General features: G+C 35.8%; 1 protein-coding gene across 7 annotated transcripts in view; it reads left to right on the forward strand.

Moving 5' to 3' along the window:
- The first annotated feature begins 200 nt into the window (after window positions 1-200).
- KLRC2 (killer cell lectin like receptor C2) overlaps window positions 201-14,608 on the forward strand; it is a 51,065-nt gene continuing 36,657 nt past the window's right edge. Inside the window, exons 1-8 of one of the 7 annotated variants that reach the window (XM_033222889.1) lie at window positions 201-590; window positions 1,648-1,719; window positions 4,388-4,605; window positions 5,602-5,697; window positions 6,209-6,262; window positions 6,785-6,936; window positions 8,561-8,661; window positions 9,550-9,644. In XM_033222889.1, the coding sequence (XP_033078780.1) occupies window positions 4,419-4,605; window positions 5,602-5,697; window positions 6,209-6,262; window positions 6,785-6,936; window positions 8,561-8,661; window positions 9,550-9,644 (685 nt within the window). In that variant the 5' untranslated portion in view covers window positions 201-590; window positions 1,648-1,719; window positions 4,388-4,418. Of the gene's footprint in view, window positions 591-1,209; window positions 1,720-4,387; window positions 4,606-5,601; window positions 5,698-6,208; window positions 6,263-6,784; window positions 6,937-8,560; window positions 8,662-9,549; window positions 10,167-14,608 lie in introns of those variants that run through there. The other 6 variants (XM_033222898.1, XM_033222892.1, XM_033222890.1 and 3 more) reach the window with 6 other exon arrangements.

Below are 14,608 nucleotides of genomic sequence, written 5' to 3' on the forward strand. Positions count from 1 at the left end.
ATTTCAGGATCTGCTGTGAAACCTAGGTCAATGGTCTCCCAGTTGGGACATGGATGCACATGCCCTCCCTCTGTATCCCTGAGCTGGCAAGACTGCTCACAGCCCACAGCTGAGAAGGATGAGGGTCAAGATTCAAGGCTGTTTCAGAAACTACCGTGGAACTGAAGTCAGCAAGCCTGTACTGCTGACAAAGATGAGTGAGTCTCACAGCAATTTCCTGTGATTAACTCAGGCCACAGTTGAGAGGAGCTTGAGTGGAGATTCAGGGCCATTTTAGTATCTTCTATAGGACAGAGATCAGCAAGCATGCCCCAGGGGAACAGATGTATATGTCTCCCAGGAAGTCTCTGTGGGTGAAGGACTGATCTCAAGTTGTGGCTGACAGTAGTTAAAGCCAAGTTACAGGGCTGTTTCAGGGTCTACATTGAGACTACAGTTGATATGCCCGCCTCCTGAGACACTAGTGTGTGAGTCTGCTCCTGGGCCCCTGGGCAGATGGTTTTGGCAGCATGACGAAGTCCTAATGCGGCTGAAGGCAAGTGCACAGGAGGATGAGTCCCTTTTCAGGTCTGAAGATGGAATCACTGTTGGTAAGTCTGCCACTTGGATGCAAATCTACTCTCTAAAACAACCCTCCTAGGTCTTGGGTTCCACTGGCATTTTACAAACTCCTACTTGAATTCCAAAACTCCCTCAAAGGAACTTTTGTCTGTGGATGGCTGAAAAATTATTGTTGTTGTGGGGGCATATGTGTGGGGGACCACCTGTTCTACCAATTTGCTGACTTTCCTCCTAGTAAGATTTTAAAATTACTTTTTCCCCATACATAGTTTGACTTCAGTTTTTGCCATTTACAACTAAATATTTCTATCACAGTTGAGATAATTTGTTATGGCAGAGAATGGATAAATGAAGAATGTAATGAATATCTATTTAATATTTCAATCTCTTGTGTGCTAATATATTTCAAAATTGATTAATATTTTACCTTTCCAAGATACATTTATTTTTATCAAGGGTAATCTGAAGATTAAATAATCTATTTTTAAAAAATTAAATGCAAAAATTTAAGAACTAAGAGATGTTAATAATATAACTTTGGCAATGATGGTTTTTGTACCAGCTACAATCAATTGAGTAATTACTACAGTAATTTTTCAGAATAATTAAGGAAAAAATCAGTAGATATCAGTTGATAATGTTACTATGAGTTTTAGAATGTTTTCTATTATAATGGAAGTGACAGAATAAGAAAAGAAGTATGTAATGTTAAGATTTAGCAATCTAGTCTAAAAGGCACTCTTAATGAGGTGAGGGTTGGCAATGTTTGTGATCAAGACAGAAACAAAAATTATCATAGGCACTTGAAAAATGGACCAACTAAATGACCCACTTTCAAAGTCAACCTTGTACTTCTAACAGACCAGAGTATCCTATATTTTGGAGGTGTGTGATGAGATTAAACTGATTTCGCAATAGCCCATGTGTAGAATTTCCTGTTCAAACCTTAGTAACATGTTGATGAGATATCTACTTTTTCCACTCTTGACTCACTCTGAGCCTTCACAGGGCAGTCTGCGAAGATTATAGGCATTGTTTGTTCTTGTCCTGGATTTATGCCTTTAAATTTCACCTTTTATTACCCAGCTATAGCAGGCCTTTTTGTGAGACTAACCTGGCCTCTCCACTAAAGGATGTGTGACTTTCTGGGGACAGAAGGTATGTGTTGCTACTCTCCAACTCTCTACTAGCCTACCTCACTTAGTGAGTGATTACAAGTGCTCAATATGGTGCAGAGGAGGTATAATTAATATAAAATAAAATCAAAGTAGAATATTGCTGTCTTCATTTGAATAACTCAGGGTAAAAACCATATGAAATATGTTGAAGGATTTCTTAAAGTTTTCAAATTCTTGTTTGTGGAAACCTAGTGGGTTTGTTGATCAATATAATTTAAGTGAAACCTATTAACATCACAATAATGGACAATTAATTTTGTATTTTGTAATCAGTACATCATGTATCTTTGAATAATAATTTATAGTTAGCTTAGCCATTAAAGATTATTAAAATAAATGAATCAATTGATGAAAGCCAAATACAATTCCTCAGACACGTAGATTAAATAAAAGCAGTTTTTATTTTTAATAAGAATCACAATGAGATAGAGTACATAAAATGCTAAAGGTAATACAAAACAATCAAAATACTTTTTTAAAATTGATCAAAATATTGCAAAAAAAATGTAGCACACGGATATAGGAGACTTATCTGAAGATTTATTTTCCATGCTTTAACTGACACGAATCAGAAACAGTAACATAACAATTGTGACTAAAATAATAATTACAATAGCTAATGCTTATTAAGAACTTTAAGTGCCAGGTTGAGTGGTAAATGTTTTACATGCAATGTTTCATATATTCTTATTGCCGTTTTAGATTAGCAAACTGGGTTATTAAACATAGAATAACTTTTTAAATGTCACACATTGTAAATGTCAAAGCTAGAATTAATTCTAGATCTCACTGACTCCAGAGCCCATTGACTAAATGATTTAATTACATTATCTGAAACTTTACAAGTACTTACACAACAAAAGTGGCCTTTACTCACTTTGACAACCATAAAATCTTTTTATAAGTTTAAATGAAATGTGCTTTAACATGAATTACCTATGCTTTTACTTATCAGTTTTTGGTTCATAACTTAGCCAGGAAATGAATTACCAATTACTTATTAAATTACCAATACTTCTATAAATATTAACAGTTTATGTGGTGTTCCTAATACTATTTAGGTTAGGCATAAGTTAACCGTGTCACATAGCATTTTCGACATATACAAATATTCACATTTTTAATAATTTTTAATAGTTTAAATTTTTAATAATTTCTTAGAACATTTCAGCCATTAAGAAAAGACCATTTAATTGCCCCTATTGATTTTCATTAATGTGTATAAATTACTAAATAAAAGTAATTTAGTGCAAGAAATTTATATATATATGTGTATATAAATATCTCAACTTTACGATTTTCATGTGCAGACCACATAGTCTTAACCATTACTGGACTTCAAAATTAACATAAAAAATGAGTGCAGAACTTTTTCTAATACATTTTAATTTTTAATACAGGTAAAGCATCACACTTTAAGAAATATATTTTGGCCAGGCGCAGTGGCTCAAGCCTGTAATCCCAGCACTTTGGGAGGCCGAGACGGGCGGATCACGAGGTCAGGAGATCGAGACCATCCTGGCTAACACGGTGAAACCCCGTCTCTACTAAAAAATACAAAAAACTAGCCGGGCGAGGTGGCGGGCGCCTGTAGTCCCAGCTACTTGGGAGGCTGAGGCAGGAGAATGGCGTGAACCCGGGAGGCGGAGCTTGCAGTGAGCTGAGATCCGGCCACTGCACTCCAGCCTGGGCGATAGAGCGAGACTCCATCTCAAAAAAAAAAAAAAAAAGAAATATATTTTTATTCCTGAACTTCTTTATTCCTTAGTAATTTATTGCTTCTTATTGCCCCAGCAACAATATTTTGTCAAACGTAGAATTTTCTCTCTCTCTCTTTTTTTTTTTTTTTTTTTTTGAGTCAGAGGCTCACTCTGTCGCCCATGGAGTGCAGTGGCAAGATCTCGGCTCACTGCAACCTCTGCCACCTGTGTTCAGGCGATTCTCCTGCCTCAGCCTCCCGAGTAGTTGGGACTACAGGCGCCTGACATTGTGCCCGGCTAACTTTTGTATTTTTAGTAGAGACGGGGTTTCACCGTGTTAGCCAGGATGGTATAGATCTCCTGACCTTGTAATTGGCACGCCTCGGCTTCCCAAAGTGCTGGGATTACAGGCATGAGCCACCGCGCCTGACCCACCAATCTTTTTTTGAAACAAATATTTTACCATAAGAAACTTGTTTAGGCTTGAAGAAAATCAGAGAAAGAACTTTAGATTCTTTAATGCAAAATGAGCTCCAATACTCGTTCTCCACCTCACCCTTTTTTTTTTTTTTTTTTTTTTTTTTTTTTGAGACGGAGTCTCGCTCTGTCGCCCAGGCTAGAGTGCTGTGGCCGGATCTCAGCTCACTGCAAGCTCCGCCTCCCGGGCTCATGCCATTCTCCTGCCTCAGCCTCCCGAGTAGCTGGGACTACAGGCGCCCGCCACCTCGCCCGGCTAATTTTTTATATTTTTTAGTAGAGACGGGGTTTCACCTTGTTAGCCAGGATGGTCTCGATCTCCTGACCTCGTGATCCGCCCGTCTCGGCCTCCCAAAGTGCTGGGATTACAGGCTTGAGCCACCGCGCCCGGCCACCACCTCACCCTTTTAACTGCACTAGGGAATATTGTATATAAACCATTTATTAACTTCTTAACTACGGTTATTATAGAGTACAGTCGCTGACATCACACACTGCAGAGATGGATAACCAAGGAGTAATCTACTCAGACTTGAATCTGCCCCCAAACCCAAAGAGGCAGCAACAAAAACCTAAGGACAATACAAGCTCCATTTTAGTAACTGAAGAGGAAATAACCTATGCGGAATTAAACCTTCAAAAAACTTCTCAGGATTTTCAAGGAAATGACAAAACCTTTCACTGCAAAGGTAAAGCATTTAAAAGATCCTCAATATAGGATGTGGAGAAATAGGAACACTTTTACACTGTTGGTGGGATTGTAAACTAGTTCAACCATTATGGAAAACAGTATGGCGATTCCTCAAGGATCTAGAACTAGATGTACCATATGACCCAGCCATCCCACTACTGGGTATATACCCAAAGGATTATAAATTACTCTACTACAAAGACACATGCACACGTTTGTTTATTGCGGCACTATTCACAATAGCAAAGACTTGGAATCAACCCAAATGTCCATCTGTGACAGACTGGATTAAGAAAATGTGGCACATATACACCATGGAATACTATGCAGCCATCAAAAAGGATGAGTGTGCGTCCTTTGTAGGGACATGGATGCAGCTGGAAACCATCATTCTTAGCAAACTATCACAAGAAGAGAACACCAAACACCGCATGTTCTCACTCATAGGTGGGAACTGAACAATGAGATCACTTGGACTCGGGAAGGGGAACATCACACACTGGGGCCTATCATGGGGAGCGGGGAGGAGGGAGGGATTGCATTGGGGAGTTATACATGATATAAACATCATGCACATGTACCCTAGAACTTAAAGTATAAAAAAAAAAAAAAAAAAAAAGATCCTCAATATAACAGTCTAGGATGTGCAGCTTGGGGTACAGGGATGTGGGGAAAGAGCAGGGAGTGCTCACATATTTTCTATTTGCAAAGATCAGAATTTCAAGTTGAGATATGCTATTTCAATATAAAATATGAAGACTGATTTAACGCATTGTTGAAATGTGTAGTCTTCGTCAAAGAATTCATGGAGCATTATTTTTACTGAAAATGCAATGGTATATTATTCTGAGAAAAAGATTACAATGGGAGATGAGGGTTTGGGGTCCAAGTTTCTCCGTATGATTCCTGTGCATTCAGGTTCTTTTGTTTTTGAATCTTCTAAACAACTGTGTCCACCTCTCCTTTCGCACTGTTCCCATTTCGCTCCCTGCAGATTTACCGTCAGTTCCAGAGAAGTTCATTGCTGGGATCCTGGGAATTAGCTGTCTTGTCTTCATGGCCTCTGTGGTAACGATAGTTGTTATTCCCTGTAAGTCTATTTTAGAAGATTACAAGGGGAATTTTCATGTTAATGATTGAATGTGCCTCTATACATTTCATATTTTCAGGGAATAGAATTCTCATTGTAATGTATATCTTTGGACTGAATGTGGAATGGTCATTCAGAATTTGTCAAAGAATAAATGAAAGAATAATTGTTGAAAGTATTTGCTTCTGATGCAATTGTATGTATATAATTTGATTTCATAACTCAAAAATACGTTCTAGGAGTCTGAAAAACCTTACTGAGAAATAGAAATTAATTTTTGAAAGTAGTTAAATCAAGAATTATAAGAACTATATGAGATGGTGAAATTTAGTTCTTTAGATCTATGAAATACTTTTCCAAAAAACCATTATTACTTTATCAAATTTTTCTTAAAATCATTTTTATTCCATATTATTCTAACTCTAACACAAAAAATTTCAAACAAAAACTTAAAATTATTATGATTGATTTAGATGCTAATTTTTTACAAAGATTACTTTAATTTTTCTAGCTACATTAACACAGAAGCACAACAATTCTTCCCTGAATACAAGAACTCAGAAAGGTATATAATAATTTTTAAAGTTTTAATATTGTACAGTTTATTTTTTCTTGATCTTAGGCTGTGCAAAAATAAAATTTGGGGTGAAAAATTATAAAATTTGGCAATAAATGTTCATAAATAAGGATTAGAGTAAGGCATTCCCTTGTCATCAACTGTAAGTAAAATCACTATGCTTTGTTTTTATCTGTTGTGTTCAAATTCTTATTGCTATAAGATACAAGTTATTTATTGTTCCTTAAAAATCAGATTAGTTTGTTCATTGATTTTCAAGACATGTATAAAGTAGATTTTTGTTTGCTGGTTTGCTTTATATGGGAACACAATTAGGAGATGAGAGGCTGACCCTTTATTGCACATATATATATAAGTGACTGGGTATTTTAAAACTACATATTTACCAGCCTCTGAAGATGCATAGATATGTTGCATACATATAGGTTTACACCTTTGCAAATATGTAAAAAAAAATTTCATTTTAAAAAATTCATATTGGTCTAGACAGTAATTCATATCTTTATTTAGCACGTCACTGTGGCCATTGTCCTGAGGAGTGGATTACATATTCCAACAGTTGTTATTATATTGGTAAGGAGAAAAGAACTTGGGCAGAGAGTGTGCAGGCCTGTGTTTCAAAGAACTCCAGTCTGCTTTCTATAGATAATGAAGAAGAAATGGTAAGATGTAAATGTTATAAGCACTTTATGAAAAGCTTATTTCGGTCAATAATATATTTATAGAAATCATCCATATGTGTGGGTATATATATTTAGCTTATGTATTTAGTAGGGAGTAGCTTGTATGTTTTCAAGTTTATGTAATAGTTAATTGATTGACTTAATAATGTTTAAAAATTCATATACTGATAAGGTACTTTTGATTGTTTTCAGTTTTTGCTTTTCATGGAAAACCATGCTTCTATAAATGCTTTGAATCCACAATAAATGTTGCTATCTAATTTTATCAGGCATTATATGATCTGGTCATGCAGATTGATCACAAAGTGAATGAACTCATGTTACACAAGTCAGATCATGAGATAAAAGTTTCCAGCTCTAGCAGATCCACCCCTGTGTGTGCCCTCATCACTTACCCTGACTCCTCTCCAAAACACTGTCTTGACTTTTAATATTATAAATAACATTTGCCTGTTTTTGAATTTATATAAAGGGAAACATACAGTGTAAATTTCATATCTGTGTTTTTCACTCCTATCTGATATTTGTGCAATTCCTCCATATTATTGCAGTTATCAGTAGTATGTTACTGTTCACTGCTGTACTATGTACAAAGAACACTAAGAATCCATTGAGTCTTTGTCTCTGGATGGGGAAGTGGGTCTCCTGCCCTCAGGGACAAAGAGGACCCTGGGTGGTGCACTGGTGGTCATGGGGTCGCTTTGCTGATCCTCCTCACCCACATCCACCCTGCTGTCTCTTGGTATGAGAAGGAAGCACTTCCTCTGGCTGTTTTGATAGCAGGTCTCCTGGTAGATCATGCTCGCCAGTGGTACCAGCCTTGCCTGGTGTTGTGGAGGGGACTCCCCTTCAATACAGAGCAGGAGTGAGCTTTGCTGGGCCTCCTCCTGTTGCCAGGTTGGGTGCAGGGAAACAGCAGGCCTAGGTCACCTTCTTCTCTCAGGTGGGGGACTTAACACGCTCGCTCCGACACTTTGTTGATCCCTGATGCTAGGGTCCCAGACAATTTCATCTATCTCTTTCCACCTTTCAGAGTTCTCCGTTGCTTTTGTCTTTCATTAATCACAGGGTTATAATTGTTTTTAGCAGGGAATACCAGAGAGAGATGAGTCTACACCACCTGTCAGGACCACTGTTATTCCACCAAAACCAAATCAGTTAAAAGTGAGGGCTTATCTAGTTAAAGAATGCTGTGGTGCCCAGAAAACCCAGTCTGTAGCTTCTATGTCATTTATTTCCGAATAACAACCTCTCATTCCTCTTCCAAATCTCCAACTCTGGGAAATATAGTACAAAAATAGATTGATTTAGTCACATATCTGGAGGAATGAATGCACAGTATCACTAAACTTATTTAAATCCTTCCTGGGTTTATTCGGTCAATTGGGGTCACTATTAAAATGCAAGAATTAACAGGTCCTCATTAACATGAGAATAAGAATGAAAGTACTAAGTATAAATGTTGAAGAGTTCATTTATATCAAAATTATAAACATTTATGAAAAATTTAGGTACTGCAAATAGTGGTTTTCAACTTTAATATATTGCTTTTATAATGTTTTCATAATTATTATTTAAGTGAAAATTCTTTCTTTTCTTTTAGAAATTTCTGACCGCCATTTTATCTTCCTCATGGATTGGTGTGTTTCGTAACAGCAGTCATCATCCATGGGTGACAATCAACGGTCTGACATTCAAACATGAGTACGTTGTTTTGTATGGTGCTATATAAAAATATATATAAATGATAAATTCAGAGGAATAATATGAATAAATGTGTGTGGACTCATTGACATGAAGAAAGATGTGGAAAGTTAGTGAAATGTTGACATAAATAATTTACAAGAGACCATAGTAGTCCATAATGTCTACCCGCTCATTAGTCACTAGTAACCCTCTTGGTTATCAGAAAGACCGGGGTGTCCAATCTTTGGCTTCTGTGGGCCACATTGGAAGAAGAAGAATAGTCTTGGCCCACACATAAAATACACTAACACTAATGATAGCTGACGAGCTAAAAATGTATATATATATATATATATATCTCAGAATGTTTTCAGAAAGTTTACATATTTGTGTTGGGCCGCATTCAAAGCTGTCCTGGGTCACATGCGGCCCATGGGGAGCGAGTTGGACAAGCTTGAGACGGACTATCAGGGAATTGCAGAGCTTGTTTTTATTAAAAAGCCACACTTACTTTTTTCCTTAAGAATATCCTCAAAGCACAGTAGTAGTGCTGTTGGCATATTGCTATAATTTTTTTATTAGTAGTTATTGTTGTCAATCTCTTATTGTGCCTAATTTAGAAATTAAACTTTATCATAGTTATGAATGTGTAGAGAAAACATAATCTCTCTATAGGTTCTGTACTATCTGCTGTTTCAGGCATCCACTGGGGTCTGGAAACATATCCCCCATGGATGAAGGGGGACCACTCTATTGAGTGTTCAGAATAATGACTCTTACTAATATTATGAAAAATTTAATTATCCTTTCCCATGAAGTTCTTTTCTTACAGTACATGGAAAATGTTTTTGTCTCATGAATCATTTGCCTAAAATGTAACAGAATTTGGATTTGTTTCCATTACAGGATAAAAGAGTCAGATCATGCTGAACATAACTGTGCAATGCTACATGCACGTGGACTTTCATCAGACCAGTGTGAATCTTCAAAAATATATCATTGTAAGCATAAGCTTTAGAAGTAAAGCGTTTGCATTTGCAGTGCATCAGATAAATTTTATATTTCTTAAAATAGAAATAATATTATGATTGCATAAATCTTAAAATGAATTATGTTATGTGCCCTAATAAGAAAATTGTAAATCAATTATTGAAGTAGGATACACACAATTACTAAAGTACAGATATCCTAGCATTTGTGTCGGGCTCGTTTTGCATTTGATATTTGTAGTATTCAGCCTTTCTAAAAGTTGCATGTTATATGAGTCAGTTTATATGAAGTATCAAGAACAAGCAAACCCATGGAGATACAAAGTAGAATAGTGGTTACCAATGCCTAAGGGAGGTGGAAATAGGAGATGATCACTAATTGCTAGAAAGTTTCTTTGTGTCACGATGAAAACTTTCTAAATTTCTGTAGTGGTGACGGTTGTAACTCTGTGAATATACTAAACATAGATTTTTAATCATTTTAAGTGGATGGAAATTTATGCTTTGTATGTGACACTTCAATAAAGCTATCCAGAAAAAAAAAAAAAAAAAGCCTCTCGTGGGATTGTTTGTGACCGCATTTATTCTCTAATTTTCAAAGATTAACTTCTTCATAATATTGACTTTTCTAATCAACATAAAGTGTTTCCTTCAGTGTACTGTGTTATCTTTAATTTCTCTCTATCGTATTTTGTATTTTGGGGGATTAAAGTCGTACAGAAATGTAGGTATTTTATATTCATGCTTTTGTAAATGGCATCCTGATTCTAAAATTCCCTTTAGTAATTTTTGTTGTTATAAATAGAAATACAATTGATGTCTGCATTTTGATTTTATATCTACTTATTCCACTGATTTTATATATTGCAATCTATTATGTCAACTATTGATTTTTTTCTGGGTATTCTATATAAAGAGCATTTTATCTGCAAATCATCACACTTTTATTTTTTTTAATCCACATGCTATAACTTAGTTTTATTTTCATTTATTTTCACTGGCTAGGGTTTTATACCCATAGTTGAATAGAAGATACAATCAAAGTTCTGTGTGTATCATATGTATCGTTTTCTGGTTTTGGCAAACAATACCTCAACATGCTATTCATATTTACAAAGCTTGTTTTTTTTTATGCTATCTTTCTCATATCGAAACAGTTTTATAATATTTCTATTTTCTAATAGATTTTATCAATTGTACCATTTTTACTAATTTGTATCAGTTGGAGTGATATATGTTTTGTTTATATAACGTTTTATAAACTACTTTTATTTTTTCAAATGTTAAATGAGGCTTTGTATTTGAAACAAATTCATGATGATCATTGTATATTTCCCACGTAAAATATCAGTGCTGGCCAGGTGCGGTGGCTCACGTCTGTAATCCCAGCACTTTGGGAGGCTGCGGTGGGCGGATCACGAGGTCAAGAGGTCGAGACCATCCTGGCCAACATGCTGAAACCCCATCTGTACTAAAAATACAAAAATTAGCTGGGCATGGTGGCGCACACTTATAATCCCAGCTACTCGAGAGGCTGAGGCAGGAGAATCACTTTAAACCGGGGTCCGAGGTTGAAGTGAGCCGAGAGTGCACAACTGTACTCCAACCTGGCGACAATAGGAGACTCTGTCTTAAAAAAAAAAAAAAAATTGGTGCATATGTGTTTTATGTAGGGTGAGATTTGTTTCTTCATCCATGTTCACGAGGATATTTGACCATGTTTTTATTCATAGCTATATACTTGAAAGGTTTTGGTATCCAGGCTATCTCGGGAAGAATTTCTGTTTTTCTATAACCTGGAAGCATTTGTTGAGAGTACTGCTTTATTTTTAAATGTTATCGTTCACTGTTATGCCATCTGTTTGTAGACTATTTTTGTAGAAAAGTTTATGTCTAAACTGAATTTCTTTAATACATGTAGGATATACTCAGATTTCTATTTGAGATACTGCATTTGGTAATGAGTATTTATGAATTTTCTATTTCATATAGACATTAAAATGTAATAAAAGTATACATTTATTGCCTCTAAATAACTGTACAGACCATAATGGTATTTCCATGTTTAATCTAGAAATAGGCCAGTTCTGGTGGCTCAAGCCTATAATCCCAGAACTTTGGGAGGCATCACTGTGCCCAGCCCTTATCAATTTTTTAAAATGTTAAATTTATTATTTTTGTGGATGTGTTAATAGGTGTATATTCTTAGTAGTCTTTCATCAAAATTTAAAGGCATTTTCAATGAAAATACCTTTGGCCTTTCTCTTCTCTCTATTGTAATGTTATTCTTTATTGTGATTTTTTACTGTTTATTCATTTTTTTCTTATACATTACTTGTATTTAATTTTAGCTTTTCTATTTTTAATTTATTTCAGTGCATTCACAGGTAATTTAATTTTTAGGCCATCTTTTGTAATATATGTACATTGAGGGCAATCAGTTTTTACAAGAAAGATTTTCTTTTCTCCTTATAATTCATATAAAAATTGTGACCATTCATTTTGATAATTTCGTTCACCCATATGTTATTTAGACATGTATTACTGAATTTAAAACCATGTAAGGTTGGCAGATTTTTTTATTGACTTCCGTGGTAGGTAAACTGTAGTTAGAACATTTTCTATGAAGCTGGAAATATTCTTCATCTTTGTACACCAAGATGTGGCTAGTGTGCTGAGAAACTGGTTTTACATGTTCTTTAATTTGTATTAATTAATGCTGTATTAGAATAGCTATTTTTTAACTGTCCACTGGCCAAGCTTGGCTACTGGTACTACATTGAAATCGTAGTCCTATATTTTTTACTAATATGCTTAGAATTATGAGCTTATAGTATATTTGGGAAAAATATGTGAAATTAAATATGTGAATATTCTACATATGTGTGAGTGTGTGCATATGAGTGATAACTACTTGTCTAGTTCAAATCTTTCTATAGGCTCCCTGGCCTGTTTATGTGTTAAGCACTGAGAGAAAAGTGTTGAAAAATCCCATTTATGATTGTCTACTTATTCACTTTCTTCAGTTATATGTTGAACTTGTATCATTAGGTACATGCAGTGATAAAAATGTATATTACTAGAGGTTTGGAAAGTTAATCTAACGTTATGAAGTATGCTTCTTCAATTCCAGTAAAGGGCTTGCCTTATATTAAGACAGCACATTAACTGTAATAGTGGTCTACCAGTTCGTGAGGCATGGTATGTTTTTAAATATTTTATCTTCATCTTTTCTTTTTTAAATATTTCAGTTTTAATTTCAGTGAGTACAAAGTAGGTGTATATGTTTATTGGGTACATGAGCTGTTTTGAGACAGACGTGCAATGCATAATAATGACATCATGTAAAAATGGTGTATCCGTCTCCCTAAGGATTTATCCTTTGTGTTACAATCTAATTATACTCTTTAATTATTTTAAAATGTACAATTAAATTATTATCGACTGTAGTGATCCTTTTGTGCTGTCAAACACTAGGTCTCATTCATCCTTTCTAAATATTTTTATAGCCGTTAATTAAGAATTTTCACCTCCCTACTACTACCCTTCCACTATCCTTCTCAATCTCTGGTAACCATCCTTCTACTCTGTCTCTCCATGAGTTCAATTGTTGTGATGTTTAAATCCCACAAGTAAGTGAGAGCATGTGATGATTGTCTTTCTGTGACTGGCTTATTTTACTTAACATAGTGACCCCTGGTTCCATTCATGTTGTAGCAGATGACAGGGTCTCATTCTTTTTATGGCTGAATATTAGTCCATTGTTTATATATACCACATTTTCTTTGTCCATTCCTCTGTGGATGGGCACTCGGGTAGCTTCCAGATCTTGGCTATCGTGAACAGTGCTGCAGCAAACATGGGAGTACAGCTATCCCTCAGATATACTGATTTTCTTTCTTTTTTTTTTTTTTTATTATACTTTAAGTTCTAGGGTACATGTGCATGACGTTTATATCATGTATAACTCCCCAAAGCAATCCCTCCCTCCTCCCCCCTCCCCATGATAGGCCCCAGTGTGTGATGTTCCCCTTCCCGAGTCCAAGTGATCTCATTGTTCAGTTCCCACCTATGAGTGAGAACATGCGGTGTTTGGTGTTCTCTTCTTGTGATAGTTTGCTAAGAATGATGGTTTCCAGCTGCATCCATGTCCCTACAAAGGACGCAAACTCATCCTTTTTCATGGCTGCATAGTATTCCATGGTGTATATGTGCCACATTTTCTTAATCCAGTCTGTCACAGATGGACATTTGGGTTGATTCCAAGTCTTTGCTATTGTGAATAGTGCCGCAATAAACATACGTGTGCATGTGTCTTTGTAGTAGAGTAATTTATAATCCTTTGGGTATATACCCAGTAGTGGGATGGCTGGGTCATATGGTACATCTAGTTCTAGATCCTTGAGGAATCGCCATACTGTTTTCCATAATGGTTGAACTAGTTTACAATCCCACCAACAGTGTAAAAGTGTTCCTATTTCTCCACATCCTCTCCAACACCTGTTGTTTCCTGACTTCTTAATGATTGCCATTCTAACTGGTGTGAGATGGTATCTCATTGTGGTTTTGATTTGCATTTCTCTGATGGCGAGTAATGATGAGCATTTTTTCATGTGTCTGTTGGCTGTATGGATGTCTTCTTCTGAGAAATGTCTGTTCATATCCTTTCCCCACTTTTTGATGGGGTTGTTTGTTTTTTTCTTGTATATTTGTTTGAGTTCTTTGTAGATTCTGGATATTAGCCCTTTGTCAGATGAGTAGGTTGCAAAAATTTTCTCCCATTCTGTAGGTTGCCTGTTCACTCTGATGGTAGTTTCTTTAGCTGTGCAAAAGCTCTTTAGTTTAATTAGATCCCATGTGTCAATTTTTGCTTTTGCTGCCGTTGCTTTTGGTGTTTTAGACATGAAGTCCTTGCCCATGCCTATGTCCTGAATGGTACTACCTAGATTTTCTTCTAGGGTTTTTATGGTATTAGG

The sequence above is a fragment of the Trachypithecus francoisi genome, unplaced genomic scaffold (assembly GCF_009764315.1).
Source record: "Trachypithecus francoisi isolate TF-2019V2 unplaced genomic scaffold, Tfra_2.0 Lachesis_group11, whole genome shotgun sequence".
Taxonomy (NCBI): domain Eukaryota; kingdom Metazoa; phylum Chordata; class Mammalia; order Primates; family Cercopithecidae; genus Trachypithecus; species Trachypithecus francoisi.